This window comes from Mauremys reevesii, linkage group 8, assembly GCF_016161935.1.
Source record: "Mauremys reevesii isolate NIE-2019 linkage group 8, ASM1616193v1, whole genome shotgun sequence".
NCBI lineage: Eukaryota > Metazoa > Chordata > Testudines > Geoemydidae > Mauremys > Mauremys reevesii.
The window spans coordinates 7543467-7559318 of record NC_052630.1 but is presented as its reverse complement, the minus strand read 5'-3'; the positions used below and the strand labels follow the sequence as shown (position 1 = coordinate 7559318).

Here is a 15852-nt window from a genome sequence, read left to right as displayed (position 1 = left end):
GGCTCGAACCTGGACTCTTCCAGGTACAGTCTATAAGTCGGGGGTTGGGATCCCTCAGGGGCTCAGGAAGTTATTACATGGGGGTTGTGAGCTGTCAGCCTCCAGCCCAAACCCCGCTTTGCCTCCAACGTTTATAATGGTGTTAACTATATTAAAAAGTGATTTTAATGGCTAAGGGGGCCGCACTCAGAGGCACCAGTACAAAAGTTTGAGAACCGCTGATTTAAGTATTTCAAGCTGCCGAAGACTAACAGCCCCAAAGAAAAGGCAGAGGGAGGGATTCCAGCTTTTAGTTTGCAGCTTAAATAAACACCAACAAAACAACCTCCCTGGCTGGTGCGGGTTGGAGGCTCCTTGAGCTTGGCAAGAAAAGGAAAAACAACTCCTCTCCCGCCCGCCTTAGTACCGTTCCAGACAGGCAGGCCCTAGTTTCCCCCTTGGCCCCGCTCCCGCCCCTCTCTCCTGCCTCTTCCCCACCCCCTGCTCGCCTCTCTCAGTCCTGCGACCCCCGTTTGCAGCAGCGGGAGCGCAGAGCCCGCGGGGAAGCGCAGCCCGGGATCCCCCGGCGCGAACTGATGGCCGGGGAGCGGGGCGAGCCCCGCGGAGCAAAGCGGCATCCCCGGGCCGGGGCGCCCCCTCCACGCACAGCAGGGACCCGGGGGCCCTCAAGCCTGTATCGGCTCTGGGCCCCGCAGCCCGCTCGAGGGCCAGGCATTGCTTTTCTGCCTCGGGCCCTAGGGGCTGCCCGGGCACAGCTCTGCAGCACGCCAGGGGTTAACCGGCGCTGCGGGGAGGAAGCACACGCTAGCGCGCAGCAATAGGTGGCGGTGTGCACACGGGGCAGGGGGAGCAGACCGCACTCCGCAGTCACTCCCCTGCAGGAGCTGGGTCCGGTTCTTTCGCCCCGGCGCCCGTCAGAACCAAGATGCTGGACCAGATCGCGCTGCTGGCCGCTGTGACCGTCCTGGGAGTCCTGGAGCAAGGTAGGGTGCCCGGCCGCTTTCCCATTAGCCTACCGCCCTGTCGTCTAGTCAGTGCAGCGCCGGGGGCGGGGACGGGGTTACCGTGCTGTGCGTGATGAAAGGCTGCTTTTGTCCTGGGCGGTGAAGGATGCAAATGGATTGGGGGATGCTCGGGGTGAAAATGGTTGTCACCACCGCTGGCATTTGAGTTGCAAAGAACCCAAATGACTTGTAGCCCTCAAACCTCATCATGTGCTACAGAAATGAATCCAAAGAAGTGAGCTGTAGCCCACGAAAAGCTTACGCTCAAATAAATTTGTTAGTCTCTAAGGTGCCACAAAGACTCCTGTTCTTTTTGCGGATACAGACTAACACGGCTGCTACTCTGAAACCTGTCAGAAATGAAAACGAAGTGTTAACTGGAAACTAACAATTGACTCACTGGCATTATCTATTAAGTAGGCTCCGCGGTTGATATATATATTTTTTAAGTTGCCGTAATTTTGCACAAATAAAAGAGCGGTGGCAAAGTATCCAAACTAAGGTCAGTGGGATACTCCTCAGTGCTTTGAGGAAACTTTTATGGTATTTTAAGGTACGCGTGCACGCGCAGAGGTGTAAAATCTCTGTGGCACAGATGTACATTGTCACCTACAGACCTATTCCTGTTGCTTCACAAGCAATGCCAACATAGTGTACGCGACATTCTCTGTAGTAGGTATTCTGTTTCTATACAGCTTATTTAAATCTATTACATGTATTAATAGTGGATGATGAATAAGAAGAGCTGATAATGCAACGTAACAAAAAAACCAATGTGACTTTCTAGGCTGTATCATCACAAGCATCAGAGCAGGAGGCATTAATTAGTCTCACTCTCTGGACAGTGACTCTGAACCTTTTCAGACTACTGTGCCCCTTTCAGGAGTCTGATTTGTCTTGAGTACCCCCCAAGTTACACCTCACTTAAAATTACTTGCTTACAAAATCAGACATAGAAATACAAAAGTGTGGCAGCACACTGCTACTGAAAAATTGCTGACACTCATTTTGTCTGTATGAAATTTTAATTTGTACTGACTTCGCTAGTGCTTGTTATATAGCCTGTTGTAAAACTAGACAAATATCTAGTGAGTTGAGGTACCCCCTGAAAGACCTCTGCGTAACTCCAGGGGTACATGTACCCCGGTTGAGAACCACTGCTCTTGGACTCTGAGCCCATGCCTAGATCCCTGCATTAAATTTTAGGTATTGATAAACTGGAAGAATTCAGAAAAAAGCAACAAAACTGATCAAGGGGTGGAGAAAGTGAATTTTTGAGGTAAGAGATTTTTAAGAAGTACCTCTTGAGTAAGCAGTAATGACTGCAGAGGAGAGAGGAGAGGTATGACAGACTATAACTGTCAACCCCTATTTTAGAGACAAGGTGGGTGAGGTAATATCTTTATTGGACCAACTTCTGTTGGTGAGAGAGACATGCTTTCGAGCCACACAGAGGTCTTCAGCTCTGGGAAAGGTACTCTCAGTGTCACAGCTTAATACACGGTGGAACAGATTAGAATATGCTAAACCAGTGGTCCCCAACCTTTTCGTCTGAAGGACCGTGGCGGCGGTTGAGCATCCGCCGAAATGCCACCAAATTTCGGCGGCATTTTGGCGGATGCTTGACCGCCGGCCAGGATGCGGGCGCATTTAGATGGGGACCCCTGTGCTCAAGAATCTGTTCCACCTTGCATTTAGCTGTGACGTTGGGAGAATCTTTCCCAGACCTGAAAAAGAGCTCCGTGTGGCTTGAAAGCTTGTCTCTCTCACCCAGAGACGTTGGTCCAGTAAAAGATATTATTACCTCATGCACCTTGTCTCTCTAATATGCCTCTACCTCAATATAACGCTGTCCTCGGGAGCCAAAAAATCTTACCGTGTTATAGGTGAAACCGCGTTATATCAAACTTGATTTGATCCGCCAGAGTGCGCAGCCCCTCCCCCCCCGAGTGCTGTTTTACCGCATTATATCCGAATTTGTGTTATAACAGGTGGCGTTATAACGGGGTAGAGGTTATTTTGGGACCAACATGATTACAACAACACTATATACAACCAGTATTTGAACAGTATATACCAGAGGTAGAAAATTTATTTAGTCCAGTCCAAGGAGTACTGGAATTAGAGTTAAGAGAAGAGATCCTCAGGTTGAATATCATGGAAGAGACTGTTGCAGCTATATAGAGAAGGTTGAGTTGAATGGGTTTTGGGGATGGAGGGAGGTTGTTTTTTTTTACTTGAGGTAGGGATTCAATCTCTTTACACTATATTTTTCATACATAGCAATCTCACTACAATTACATCTTAGAATTAGAATTAATTTGCTGAGAATTTACAAGTAAATCTGTTAATTAGTTTAGGAGTTATAATTCATTTTAAAATATCAGAGAGGTAGCCGTGTTAGTTTGGACCTGTAAAAGCAGCAAAGAATCCTGTGGTACCTTATAGACCAACAGACGTTCTGGAGCATGAGCTTTCATGGGTGAATGTGGGCATTCACCCACGAAAGCTCATGCTCCAAAACGTCTGTTAGTCTATAAGGTGCCACAGGATTCTTTGCTCATTTTAAAATGTGTCCTTTAAGGAATCTGGCACCTTGTCAGACCATTTTTTGTCCCTAAAAGTCCTAATAATGGAATGATACAGACTCTTCAAACTTTTCTTTCAGTTAAAGCCAACTGAAATCATGACCATAGGCTACACTTTTTGGAATTAATGGTCATTTTTCACATTCATTAACTGAAAGTTTCTTCAAGTAGAGGCTGAAGAATGTTCTCTATACAGAAACTTGCACAAAGAACTGCCCTCTTTCAAAATGGCTTCTATATTGATCATTGTTCCCACTGGGAGTGAGGCTACAGAGTGCCCTCAATTAGCCATTTTTAGAAAGGGATTAGACACCCTTTTCACAGAGGAGCATTGTGTCATCGCAATCCCATTGAAAACAATGGGAAATGGTGGCTGTTTTGAAAGAGGGCACTTGTTCATGAGTTCCTCTGAAAGAGATTTTATGCATCAGCTTCTGATATGACAAACTTGTTATGAAAAATTATGACAAGTCCTAATGTCCAATGGGGAGGTGGAAATAATGTAGGTTGGCCACTCACAGATCCCCACAACACTGGACAATCTGGTACTTCTAGGAATGACATGGGCCTGCATGATCCTGCCCATGCTGGCATGTGCGCATGCAAGGTTACCTGGCAAGCCATTTTGAAGCGCACGCTGCCCCGCCCAGGTGACCTCATGTGCGCAGTCACAGGGGCAGGGTAGTGCACTCTTCAACATGGTGTCCCCTGTCAGCTACCAGACAAAACCATGACTGATTTTGCCTCAGTGCCGTGTGGGTGGCAAACCTTCAGTGCCGGGTGGGTGGCAAACCTTAGAAAACAGGACCAGTCAGTTTAAAACTAGATGAATGGCCTGCCTTAAAGTAACGTGTCCTCAGAAATCATTTTAATCTAATTTGGGCCCCAAACACTATCATGATTTTAGCCATATTGTGACTGTAGGAGAGAGAGAGAGAAGGTCATTTTGGGTGCTTGTTTGTTTCCATACTTCAGCATGTCAGGATTTCTTTTAAATTTAAGCTTAACTCCAAATTTCTTGTATCAGAGGGGTAGCCGTGTTAGTCTGGTTCTGTAGAAGCAGCAAAGAATCCTGTGGCACCTTGGGTATTTAAGGCTTGATTGGGGGAATAATTGAAATATCCCTGTACTGTATTTTATCCAGAATTCAGCTTTAATTCCATTTTAACTTAGGCTTGGTCTGGGATTAAATAAATGTTTCCTGACCATAAGAATTATTAGATGGTGGAAGCACCGTTGCTCTACAACACTTAAAATTAGACTGAACAGGGAATTTGAAAGTGTAGTGTAACACGGTAATCCTCCATTGGCAGTGAGATGAGCTAGCTTTTTCAGGTCTAATTGCTCTAGCACTCTTGAGTATATGCTGCAGCTGAGTAGAGGAATTCTACCTCCCTCAAAACATTCAGTTCATCTGAATTTGCAATTGAAGACTCAGGTTTTGTACTCTCTCACCTGATTTATGTCATGCTAAAGATGTTGGTCATCCCTGTGTAGTTAAGGTCTCAAAAACAGTTTCAGTACAAAGAGTAATTTGCTGCTCTTCTAAAATTATAGGAGGAATGTCCTTTGGGGAGAAGAATCAGATGTTGCTAAATTTGGGGAGAATGGGCTGATGTTGGAAGTGTGCGTGCAATATCAAAATAAATACATTAAACGTTTTTTCCCTCCTGACTGGAAACTTGTAACACTTGTTTTATGTCCAGTGTCTATAACAGTGAGCCCGAGAAATTTCAAACTTGGGATGTTTTTGTTGGATTTTGGTGCCTTTCAGCGAGCTTTCTCCAAATGAGGAATGCAGTGCAGTTGTAGCGTGTTGGTCGCAGGAAATGTGAAAGTTTCCTTCTCAATGGAAAAACACCAGGTTAAAGATGGATTCCAGTTCAGGTCACTGTAAGACGTCATTACCCATTTGCCGGCACACACGTATACAGGAAGACTTGCAAGTAAAACAGAGCCATCTACAGTCAATTGTCCTGGTTAATGGGAGCCATCAAGATTCAAAACCACCATTAATGGCCCACACTTTGCATAATTACAATAGACCCTCAGAGCTATACTTCATACTTCTAGTTTCAGATACAAGAGTGATACATTTATACAAATAGGATGACCACACTCAGTAGATTACAAGAGATCTTTTGCATGAAGCATACTTTAGTTACTCATCAGCATACTTTCATAAAATCATATAGCGTGCAACATCACAGGTTGCTTGGCTGATAGTAAATTATTAAAACACTTAATCACAGTTTAACAAAGGTGAAAGCTTAGTGGTCAGTAAATGCACACAAATGTCCTATACAAAGTGTTGAAAGCACACTGGGCTTTTGTTTTTTTTCTTTCAGGAAAAGCTTTCCCCTTTTGCCCCCCTTGCGTCAGTGTAATATTGTGTTTGTCCAGAGATGCATAAAAGGCTCTACTGACAAAAACATAAAGTCTGACTAGATTCAACTGGCTTCCCTCTGAGGAAAAAGCTTGAACGTGGGTATTGCAAAGCTCCAGGTGGGTTTTGTAATGTATCATTCTAAGCACCACCTGTAGTGTGGAATCCTTCATTCTTACACTGTGCAGATATTTCAGATCCCTATGGCAGATTGGCAGGGGTCGGGGTCTCAAGCGGACCTGATTGCCCTTTGATGGTGATGGTTAATTATACAAATACTTGTTGAGCACATGAGGTTTCCTACGGGAACTTACTGTTCAATTGTTCCCAGGTGCAAGTAAACTTGTAACAGGTTTAAACTTGGTTTATTGACTAAGCATAAAAAAATGAAACTAATCCCAGGTATTATTGACTGTTTATTGGACTGAATTAAGCATATGTGGTGACACCTGATGGTCTCAGTGTTATGCCAAAAATCTAGCACTGGTCTATGCACCAGGGGGTAGCTGTGTTAGTCTGTATCCACAAAAACAATAAGGAGGCCGGTGGCACCTTAAAGACTAACAGATTTGTTAGTGCTAGTCTATGCAGTGACTTTACATCAGCCTGCACTTTTTTGAGAGGTGCCTTGGGGACAACAAAATTAAGAGGAAAAGGAAAAGCATTTACTAGGAGGCTGTGTTTTACTGACGCACAGAGGAGTTGACAGGAATTAATATGTGATTAGATCTTGCTTCTGAAGCTCTCCCCACATATCCTGTAGATAGTGCTGAACTGTGAGGTTCACATCATATCAGACTTATCTGCTCTCTGGCTGTTTTTGTGGGGTTTTACTGAACTCTGTAGTTGAATGGTAGATCGGTGACGTTTATCGTATCACAATCAAAGTGATGCTGGAGCTCTTAGTCACTGGGTTCTAGCTCTTCTATAAAGTCCTCCCAATACTATATTTACAGCTGAATGCTGATTAATAGGAAGAAATGTGCTGAACAGATCAACAATTGGATGAGGAAGTGTGTGTTTTTAAAATAATAAGTAATATTTATCGAAGTTGCATTACAACATCAGAGTATTTAAATCTCTAATATAATTCTTCTTTCCTCCAAGTGTGTCTATACCAGCCTCCGCTACTATACTGGACGTGAGCGCCACTCGACTGTAATGGCTTCTCCTCCTTAAAACTGATTTCTGTTCCTTATGCCCATCTGTTCTGATCTCTCAGTATTTTCCTTTATCTGAACCATTGTCCTGGTTGTCACTTGTCTGTGTTAGATTGTAAGGGCTCTGGATTAGGGCTGTATCTTTGTATATTCTGTGACGCGCGCTGTAGCTTTCCAAAGCCGTATAAATGCTGAATAGTAAATGTCTCCCTCTAATGGCTGCAGCCTAGAGGTGCTAAAAACCCAGTATGGCTACACAAGAGTGAATGTTTTGCAGGTTACCGCTAAGATAATAGATATCGTTATTGACATATTGATCCCATCAGAATATGACATTGGAGAGAGAGAGAGGAGCCCATGCTTATTGGAATTGTCCTATAAAAATAGGGAATTACATCACCCAGGGTCCCAATTAGGTTTCAGTAGGTGTATTGTGTAAACAAGCTTGGGGCAAGAAGGACAGTAGTGTGTGTGTGTGTGTGTGGGCGGGATTCTTAACCCCTCTCCCACGTGTGTGCACCACAGCAACTGCATTTAGTGACTTGAAAGCCCACAAGGTTGTGCTTTTCGAAAACAACTTTTTTTTTTTCACCTGCTGCGTGCTTTGCACCTGACTGCTGCCTTAGGCACTGAATTTCGGTAGAACAGCTGAAGCTGACCCTAGTGAACGTGCTGCTGAGTGTAGCAACTGGGTATAGGCATCAAAGGAGCAGCGAGCACCCATTCTTAGAAGGCACAGACTGGAATTTGGCAAAATTCAGTTTAAAAAGACTCAAGTTGCTACACTGTATAGCGAAAGCTGTAAAAATCATCCTTCCAGGGCGGGTATTGCTGGTCTTTACACAGATGCCAGCTGATAGTGTTTGGCGCTAGCTCTGGCAGCATCAGTGTTCCTAGTCCTTGTGCCTGGATCCTGACACTTTCAGATACATTCGTATGCGTCAGCTGTCCATGCCCCAGGCTCCAGACAGGGCCAGTGGAACCACTAGTCAAACTAGGCAGCTGCTTAGGGTGCCAAGATTTGAGGGCACCAAAAAAGCGGTGCCCAAAATGTCTGGGATGCTCAGCCGGCGCCAGCTAAACGTGTAACCCTCTTCCCGCCGCTGTGCGAGGGGGCGCTGCAGCTTTGATCAGCTCCGGCCGGCAAGCCAGGAAGTGATGTCATTCCTCCTCCGGCTGCCAGGGGCGCTGCTGTCTGCTGCTCTGGCTCTGCCCCAGGCCCAAAGCCAGCCCCACCCCGTCTCCAGTCAGCCCCCCACTGCCCCCTCCGCCCTGCCCGAAGCCAGCCCCACACTCTGTCAGGTTATTCATTTATTTTCATTAACTATGTAAACTAAATAATGAAATTAATACATTTTCAAGCCGCATGTGTATTCATTCTAATGAACAATGCCACATTAGGCAGTATTCATTTTTGAAAGTTTATAAAGTGGGGGTGGGGGCGGGGGGGCAAGGTGGAAGTTTCGCCTAGGGCGCAAAATAGCCTTGCACTGGCCCTGGCTCCAGCTACTTCCTCACCGATTGTGTTTAACAAAAGGAGGAAGTGGGTTTTGACCAGGTCCCTTTGTTCTTTGCTTTCATCCTAAACAGCTCCTTTTTCTTGGGGCTTGAGGGGGCAGCGCGCCATTGCCTGTGTCACCAGCCCTCACACGGTTATCATTGGGCTGGCACTAGGCGGTCGTGCCAGGAAACACAGGCAGCGCTGCCTGCAGTTCCTCCTTCAGCAGCCAGGCGCCACTTTACAAGCTGAGTGGGTCAGAGCTGGAGCAGCGCTGTATGGGTGTGTTCCTGCCCCCCCGCCCCGCCTTTCCCAAAGCTCAGCTGTTGCACTGCAGCCTCACCTCAGGCAGTTTTAATGGAGGTACGTTCCCAGGGGAGCCCTGGCTCTTGGAGCTGGGCCAGATTTCAGGGAAGTGAGTTGTGAGAAGCAGGAGCACAGAGGCTCTGGGGCCAGAGGACGCGTGGGCTAGTGGACGAGCACTGGACTGGAACTCTGTAGCTCTGAGTTATACTCCCAGCTCTGGACTATGCCTGACCTTGGGCAAGTGACTCTGGCTCTGCCTCAGTTTCCTCATCTGTAAAATGGGGCTACACCAATACTTCACTCTGTAAAGCGCTTTGAGAGCTGCTGATTAAAAGTGTTATATAAGAGCTAGGATATTAATTATGATCATTTGTCTGCTGTAATCACCCCACACATGCTGAGCATCGTTAGGGGCATTGACCAGACGACTGGCCAAAACTACGATTAATATTTTGGCCCAAAAATAATGAGAGCGCTTTTACTGTCATAATTTTTAGGTTTCTGACTCATGATTTTTTTTGAACTTGTGGGGTTGTGAGTCCAGTATTGTTCTAGGCCGTGTGCAGCTGGAGCTGTGGCTAACTTTAGCTTGTTATGAAACAGTATACACCAGAGTGTCTGTTACTGCTGCTGCTGGCTGCGTGTGAGATTGCGATGCAAAGCACAAGGCAAAGTCTAAATTGTCTGTGCCATACAGTCTGTTCAATACAATGCACATACATGACATAAATGGGGGTAATTTATTCAGTCCACCCATTAACAGTGTCTGATTTTCATAGACTTTGTAATGAAAATTTAGACACATGGTGGCTATTTTTAGAACTCCCTTAGTTCCAAACCAGATAATGCAGGGGGTAGTGCAGGGGTAGGCAACCTATGGCACGGGTGCCGAAGGTGGCACACAAGCTGATTTTCAGTGGCACTTATACTGCACGGCTCCTGGCCACCAGTCGGGGGGGGCTCTGCATTTTAATTTAATTTTAAATGAAGTGTCTTAAACATTTTAAAAACCTTATTTACTTTACATACAACAATAGTTTAGTTATATATTATAGACAGATCTTCTAAAAACTTTAAAATGTATGACTGGCACACGAACCCTTAAATCCGCGTGAATAAATGAAGACTTGGCACAGCACTGCTGAAAGGTTGCCGACCCCTGGGGTAGTGTAATGAGTGTAACGTGCAATGTACAGCTGTCAGTGTTACCGTCTTTGCTCGTTTCTTCCAGCCTATTTTGCACTGCAGGTGATCTATGCCAGACGGAAGTACAGCGTCTCCCCCCCAGATACAGCAGGCCCACCAGAATTTGAGAGAGTCTTCAGAGCTCAGTAAGAGATTTTTCCTTTACTCGCTGTGTTTACATCTAAACCGAGGCTAGAGTCAGGCGCTACGTCCAGCCTCCCTTGAGCTCCTGGGAAGACTGATCCAGCCACAGAGCCTCGCTGTGGCCTAGCAAAGTTATGATTTGAAGTGCGTGGGCTCATCTTTTGAAGGGGTCATGCAGGTTTCCTTTGAGGTGTAACAGAAACATTTATTTTTGAGCTGTTACAAGCAGCTCATTAAGTTAATTCTGCCCAGCCTGTGTTCCCGTTTGCTCTGTTGAGCGAAGGGGTGCAAGGTAAGGGAGTGCTGTATCTGTAAGAACCCTGAGGCCCAGCCTTTTCTCAATCTCTGCACTTTGAGCGGGTCAGTGTGGGTGCACCCACCCTGACCGCTGAATCAGTGAAATTCCTGAGGAAAGACACAAGGCCTTGGCTCTTGCTCAGGTCCGTCACACTGCTAACGAACATTGGACTCTGTTGTTTCCCCAGTCAAAAGGGGAGAGGAAGAATTTGTTCCTTTTAGCCATGTTCTGCCTCTTATTTCAACAGGGCGGTAAAAGAAATAGGCTGTGATTTTTTTATGACAATTGAAATGCTGGTTTCAATACAGCAGTAAATTCTGAACAGATGCTAGGCTGTATTTCCTCAGCCAGCAAACAGTAAATGTTTGGACCGTCCGAAATGTTCACTTAAGACACAAAGAAATGCCACCAAGTGTGAAATGCAACAGCCAGTTCAAGCCCACAAAACTCGTTGTTTAATTCTGTGCATGGCAGAAGATGTGAGCCTGCGAATCAATATTGCATCTTTTGTGGCGGAGGTGATGTGATAATTATTACGTGGGGAAGGTTATTTCTGTGGAAATTGATTCTAATGGATTAGCTGTTTTGATGTTTTTAAAAACACAGATTTATTATTTCATAGTGGAAAACCGGCAGCCTCTCTCTCTCTCTCTCTAGCTAAGGGTTTAAATGCATGTGTTTTGTAAAATTTGAAGCACTCCTGTTTCTGACTCAAATGTGGCATAGCCCCTAAGGCCAGAGGCGACTATTTTGGCCAAATTTTAGATGAGTTGTCCATGGAATTGTAAAACTTTTCACATTTGGAAGAGTCTCCATGTACTTGCTTGCAGAAGATTTAGTGCCTTTTGCCATTTAAAAAAAAAAGTGGAGCTGGAGGTTTTATTCCCCATTGCTGAGTGACGAATGCCAGAATGCTCCTTTCGGGATCCTGGGGACTTTTAAGGTTGAGCAAAAGTTTGACTTAGCACATCAGCGTGGCACAGAGCAATTCTTAAACACCTACAACTTTATGCTTTAGGTGATTGGGTAATTTCCTGTTAATAATTTAAAGGGGGCAATACCTTACACATGTTTAATTCTAGCTCTGATGCAGAAAGCCTGTGGTTTGAGGCACATTACATAACCCCTCTGAAGAGGAGTTTATGCCATTTCCACTCAGGATTGGTGGGAAATGCTAATTTTGGCAGTGTTCAGAAGACTGAAAGCACTGCAAATATTGGTTTACTGGTGCTTTTCCCTAACCTGGCCTGCATATTTGCCCTACAATGCAGAAAGGGGGCCCATCGCCCACAATGCCACAAACTCATCCTGCCCACTTGCGACAAAATATATTTTTGAAACTGAATTGCTAACTGCACTGTCCTGGGAGGGGTAGTGATGCAGTTTTAACTTTATCTTCCCTGGTTCTCCCTAGGGCGAACTGCTCCGAATACTTTCCAATCTTTGTGTCTGTCCTATGGGTGGCTGGACTCTTCTTCCAACAAGGTAAAATAATTAAAAATTCCACCAAAATCCAGACACTGGATTGGGTTTCTAACATTGGTGCACTTACATCAAACTGGTGCTAGCTAATTGCTGGAAGCAAGCAGCCTCCTGGAGCTCAAGGATGAGCTGTTTCAACATGGGGAAGTGGGAGGGGAAAAGGGGAGAAATAGGCCAGACTTAAATGAACCGCCATTGGTCTGGGCAGCTACATTTTAATACTGAAAATCTGACATGCCAACCGCTTGATAAGGGGAGGTCTTTGTGCCTTTCCCAGGGGAGACATTTACATAGTTGCATTGTCCTGTGGCTAGTTAGTGCTTCTAGCCTTTGGAGATGAACTAGTCCAGTCTTCCTCCTACTCCTCAAGCTGCTAACTTTGCTCATATTTGGCCCTGACATGCAGTAGTTCCTAAACGTCTCAGGCACTGTACTACTCTTCATGTATTTCTCCTAAAGAGGGAGGGGTGTGGGAATACGGCTTGTAGCCTGGGGAAAAAGCCATGATTACCCCTCCCAGCAGGGGTGACAGCAGGTGCCTTCCCCCCATGGCCTCACCCCTCCCTTCCCCTGCAAGCCACAGGCCCTAAGCTGCCCCTTCCCCTGAGGCCCTGCTCCTACACCCACCTCTCCCCACAGGCCCTGCCCCCTTTCACTTGTCCTTATGGCCAGTACATAGTGGGAGGGCAATGGGCCCCTGCCTCCCAGGCAGCACTGGATGCAGTGGGCAGGTGTCTTACTGTCAATTTGTAATTCTGATTTTGCTGAATTGTTCTCTGACAGTTACTTGTCGGCCTTTGTATCCCTGCCTTCAGACTCTGGCAGTGCCCAATGGTGGTAATTTTGGTTCTTGGCTTCATGTCTAGGTGTGGCTGCAGTCTGTGGGCTACTCTACTTGTATGCTCGGTACCAGTACTTCCAGGGATACAGGCTGTCTGCCCATGGAAGGTGAGTATGTAGCCAGGCATGAAATCGGGTGGGTGAAAGTGCCCAACAAAGAGCCTGCCTTCTACACATTAAAATCAGTGGGAGTCAGGTGCCAAAATACCTGAGAGGAGGCTCTGGGCCTGTCTCCTTACCCCCTTTGCTGTTAGAAACCCACTGCTGCTATTAATTGCTCCCTGCCGCCCCTGGCAACAGCACCATGAATGTGTTACCAGTTCATCAAGGGGGACTAAACCAAACGACAGGAGTTCTGTGCACTGGAGTGTAACAATGGGCAGTGCAGTTCCTCTAAACAAAGCGTACATCTTTCCTCGGGAACGCTCGTAGTCCATAACACTCAATCTGCACTCGAGGCTGACTCCATGGTGCTTAACACTAACTCTAGCCAGCCCGCTTTATAGCGTTAAACAGGCTGCTGCTCAAGGTTACTAGTTTGAGACAAAGGTTATAACAAAGTAAATGGATTCTGAACCGGCTGAAGGTATTTAAGCATGCTAAAGCCAACACAAAAGTTTCCTGTTAAATAACTGCCTGGCCCAGCCTCTCAATGGCTTACTGAGGTTGTGCGTCCCATCTTGTCACCCACAAGCACTTGTGAAGCCGGCTGTTCTAGTATGTGGTGTCTTCAGTGTCACAACCACCTATGCAAAAGTGGGGGGTCTTACTATTTGTCAATGACAAAGATGCCTTGCTAGGCTGCACCGAACTGAAAATAAATAGCTTAAAAACACCCTGGATTTTTGAGGGCAGAAGGTGGCTGTTTGCAAAGCCTGTTACATAGAAAAATCATTCCTGTGAGAGGAGGTCATTGTTCTCTTTTAATGAACGTATTAACACTGCAGTAGCAATAGGCCAGGGTTGACTACTCGTAAGTTAACTGTGTTTTCTCCTCACACAGATTGGAGCCCATGTACTTCAGTGCCAAAGTTCTGTGGATTTTGATTGGTTTGTCCATGGCTGGGCTCTTGGGTCACTTCCTGTCTCTGAATTCTTTTGTGGGGAGAATGGAAATTCCAAGCAAACTGCAACTGCTCTTCCGGTGGTAAACAGCCCCTGTGACTGCTGAGTTGTGGGTTTAGCTCAGCATCTCCCATAACTCCTCCAGGCTGATGAGAATTTAACCTTCACTTTCTCCACAGTTCAACTAAGCAGTTCAAAAGAGAGCTAAAAAGCACAAGCGCGCTGTGGCTGAAGAGACCTAAAATACTCCCCAACTTATGTTCAGCCACTTGTCCCCTGCATCAATTCTCTTCCTTTAATGAGGGGGAAGAGAGAGAAAGTGGTTCTCTCCCTCTCCCCACCCCAAGTTATACACAGCAAGTTCCACTTATCAGGAAACAGTTTTAATCGCAAGTGGAGAATAGAGCAATGCTACATTAATTTCCCTCATTTGGCTTTTAAAACGCCTTCTCTTCCCCCACTAAAAGTTGTGCATATGCATGTAGAAAAGCACAGGCTTGCTCGAGAAGCTGAAGACAGACGTAATTATTAGCACATGCTTTTCTTCCTTCCCATCCCATGCACCCAGCTGAAACCTAAGGATTTTGCCACTAGACTCAGCTTCTGTTGGATGTTGCTTAAGCTAATAAAGAGAGGATGTTGTAATTCTCAACTGTTTCTTCTATGCAGCAGGTAGCAGTACTTCAAATAGAGGATCAGTAAACCTAGTGGGAGGCGAGGTCTAGACCATGTGTTTCTAGGGCATTTGTTCAGATAATACTTTAAACGCTGTTAGGCCCATGTTTTTCTAGTGGCTTATGGCGTTAGGCACCTAAGCTGCTAGGAGCACCCCAAACTTCAACAAAGGAGAGCCCAGCAATCGAACTGGGCACTCAAAGCGCAACAATAACTGAAAACGATGAGCCTTAATTTCCATGGCCAAACCAAGAGCTGTCACAGTCTTTAGCCTAGAGCAGTGGGCTCCAGCGTTTTTATGCCCAAGGGAATTTAAGGGCAATCCAGGATCTACCCCACTCCTTCCCCAAAGCCCTGCCCCACTCCCTCCATCCCCTTGGTCACCCCCCCCCACTCACTTTCTCTGGATTGGGGCATTCGCAGTGTGGGAGGGGGCTCTGGGCTGAGCCTGTGGCGGGGGGAGTTGGGGTGCAGGAGGGGGTGAGAGGTGCAAGCTCTGGGCTGGGGCATGTTGGGGTGCAGGGGGTACGGGGTATGGGTGCAGGAGGGGGTATGGGGTGCTGGCTCTGGGAAGGGGCTCAGGGCTCTGGGGTGCAGGAGGGGGTATTTGAGGCTGGCTCTGGGAGGCTGCAGGTTGGGTGGGGAAGAGAAATGCTGGGCCTGCTGTACTCGTACCACGCCTGGTCTTAATGCTACAGAGTCATTCAGAACCTGCCCATTGAAGGGGGTGGCACTTACTTCGGCAGCCGTGACCCCACGCCGATCCTGGAAGGGACCAACATGGCTCCGCGGGCTACCCCTCTCTGCTGGCACCCTGCACAGTTCCCTGTTCCCGGCCAATGGGAGCTGTGGGGGCAGTGCTTGCAGGCAGGAGCAGTGCACGGAGACCCCTGCTCCCCCTACCCCGGGGCCACGCTTGGCGGATTCCGGCGCTCACAACTGACTGGGAGAGGCTCCAGGACTGACCAGTCGAGCGCAATCAACAGGTTGGTGAGCACTGGCCTAGAGAGTCTGTCTTGCTAATATTGGCTAGCCCTGGACTGAGGTAGATCTGATGTTTGCAAGAACCTAAACTTTGACAGAATTGTGGGTCCTTCGGCACAACCTATGGAGTGAGAAAGCTGCAAATTAGCAGTACCCACCATATCTCAGGAAAGAGCCTGTGACAGTTCTACCCTCCTTTTGGGTCCTCTGAAGATCGACTTTAATTATGCTGGTGGG

The 15852-nt window shown here is 46.7% G+C and overlaps 1 protein-coding gene across 1 annotated transcript; it reads left to right on the top strand.

The window, feature by feature from the left end:
• Positions 1 to 526: 526 nt before the first annotated feature.
• Positions 527 to 15014, top strand: LOC120370346 (leukotriene C4 synthase-like). The gene is made up of 5 exons (XM_039484878.1): positions 527 to 983; positions 10174 to 10273; positions 11984 to 12054; positions 12918 to 12999; positions 13895 to 15014. The coding sequence occupies exons 1-5, from the start codon at positions 926 to 928 to the stop codon at positions 14040 to 14042; spliced, it is 459 nt and encodes a 152-aa protein (XP_039340812.1). The 5' UTR covers positions 527 to 925; the 3' UTR covers positions 14043 to 15014.
• The last annotated feature ends 838 nt before the right edge of the window (positions 15015 to 15852 follow it).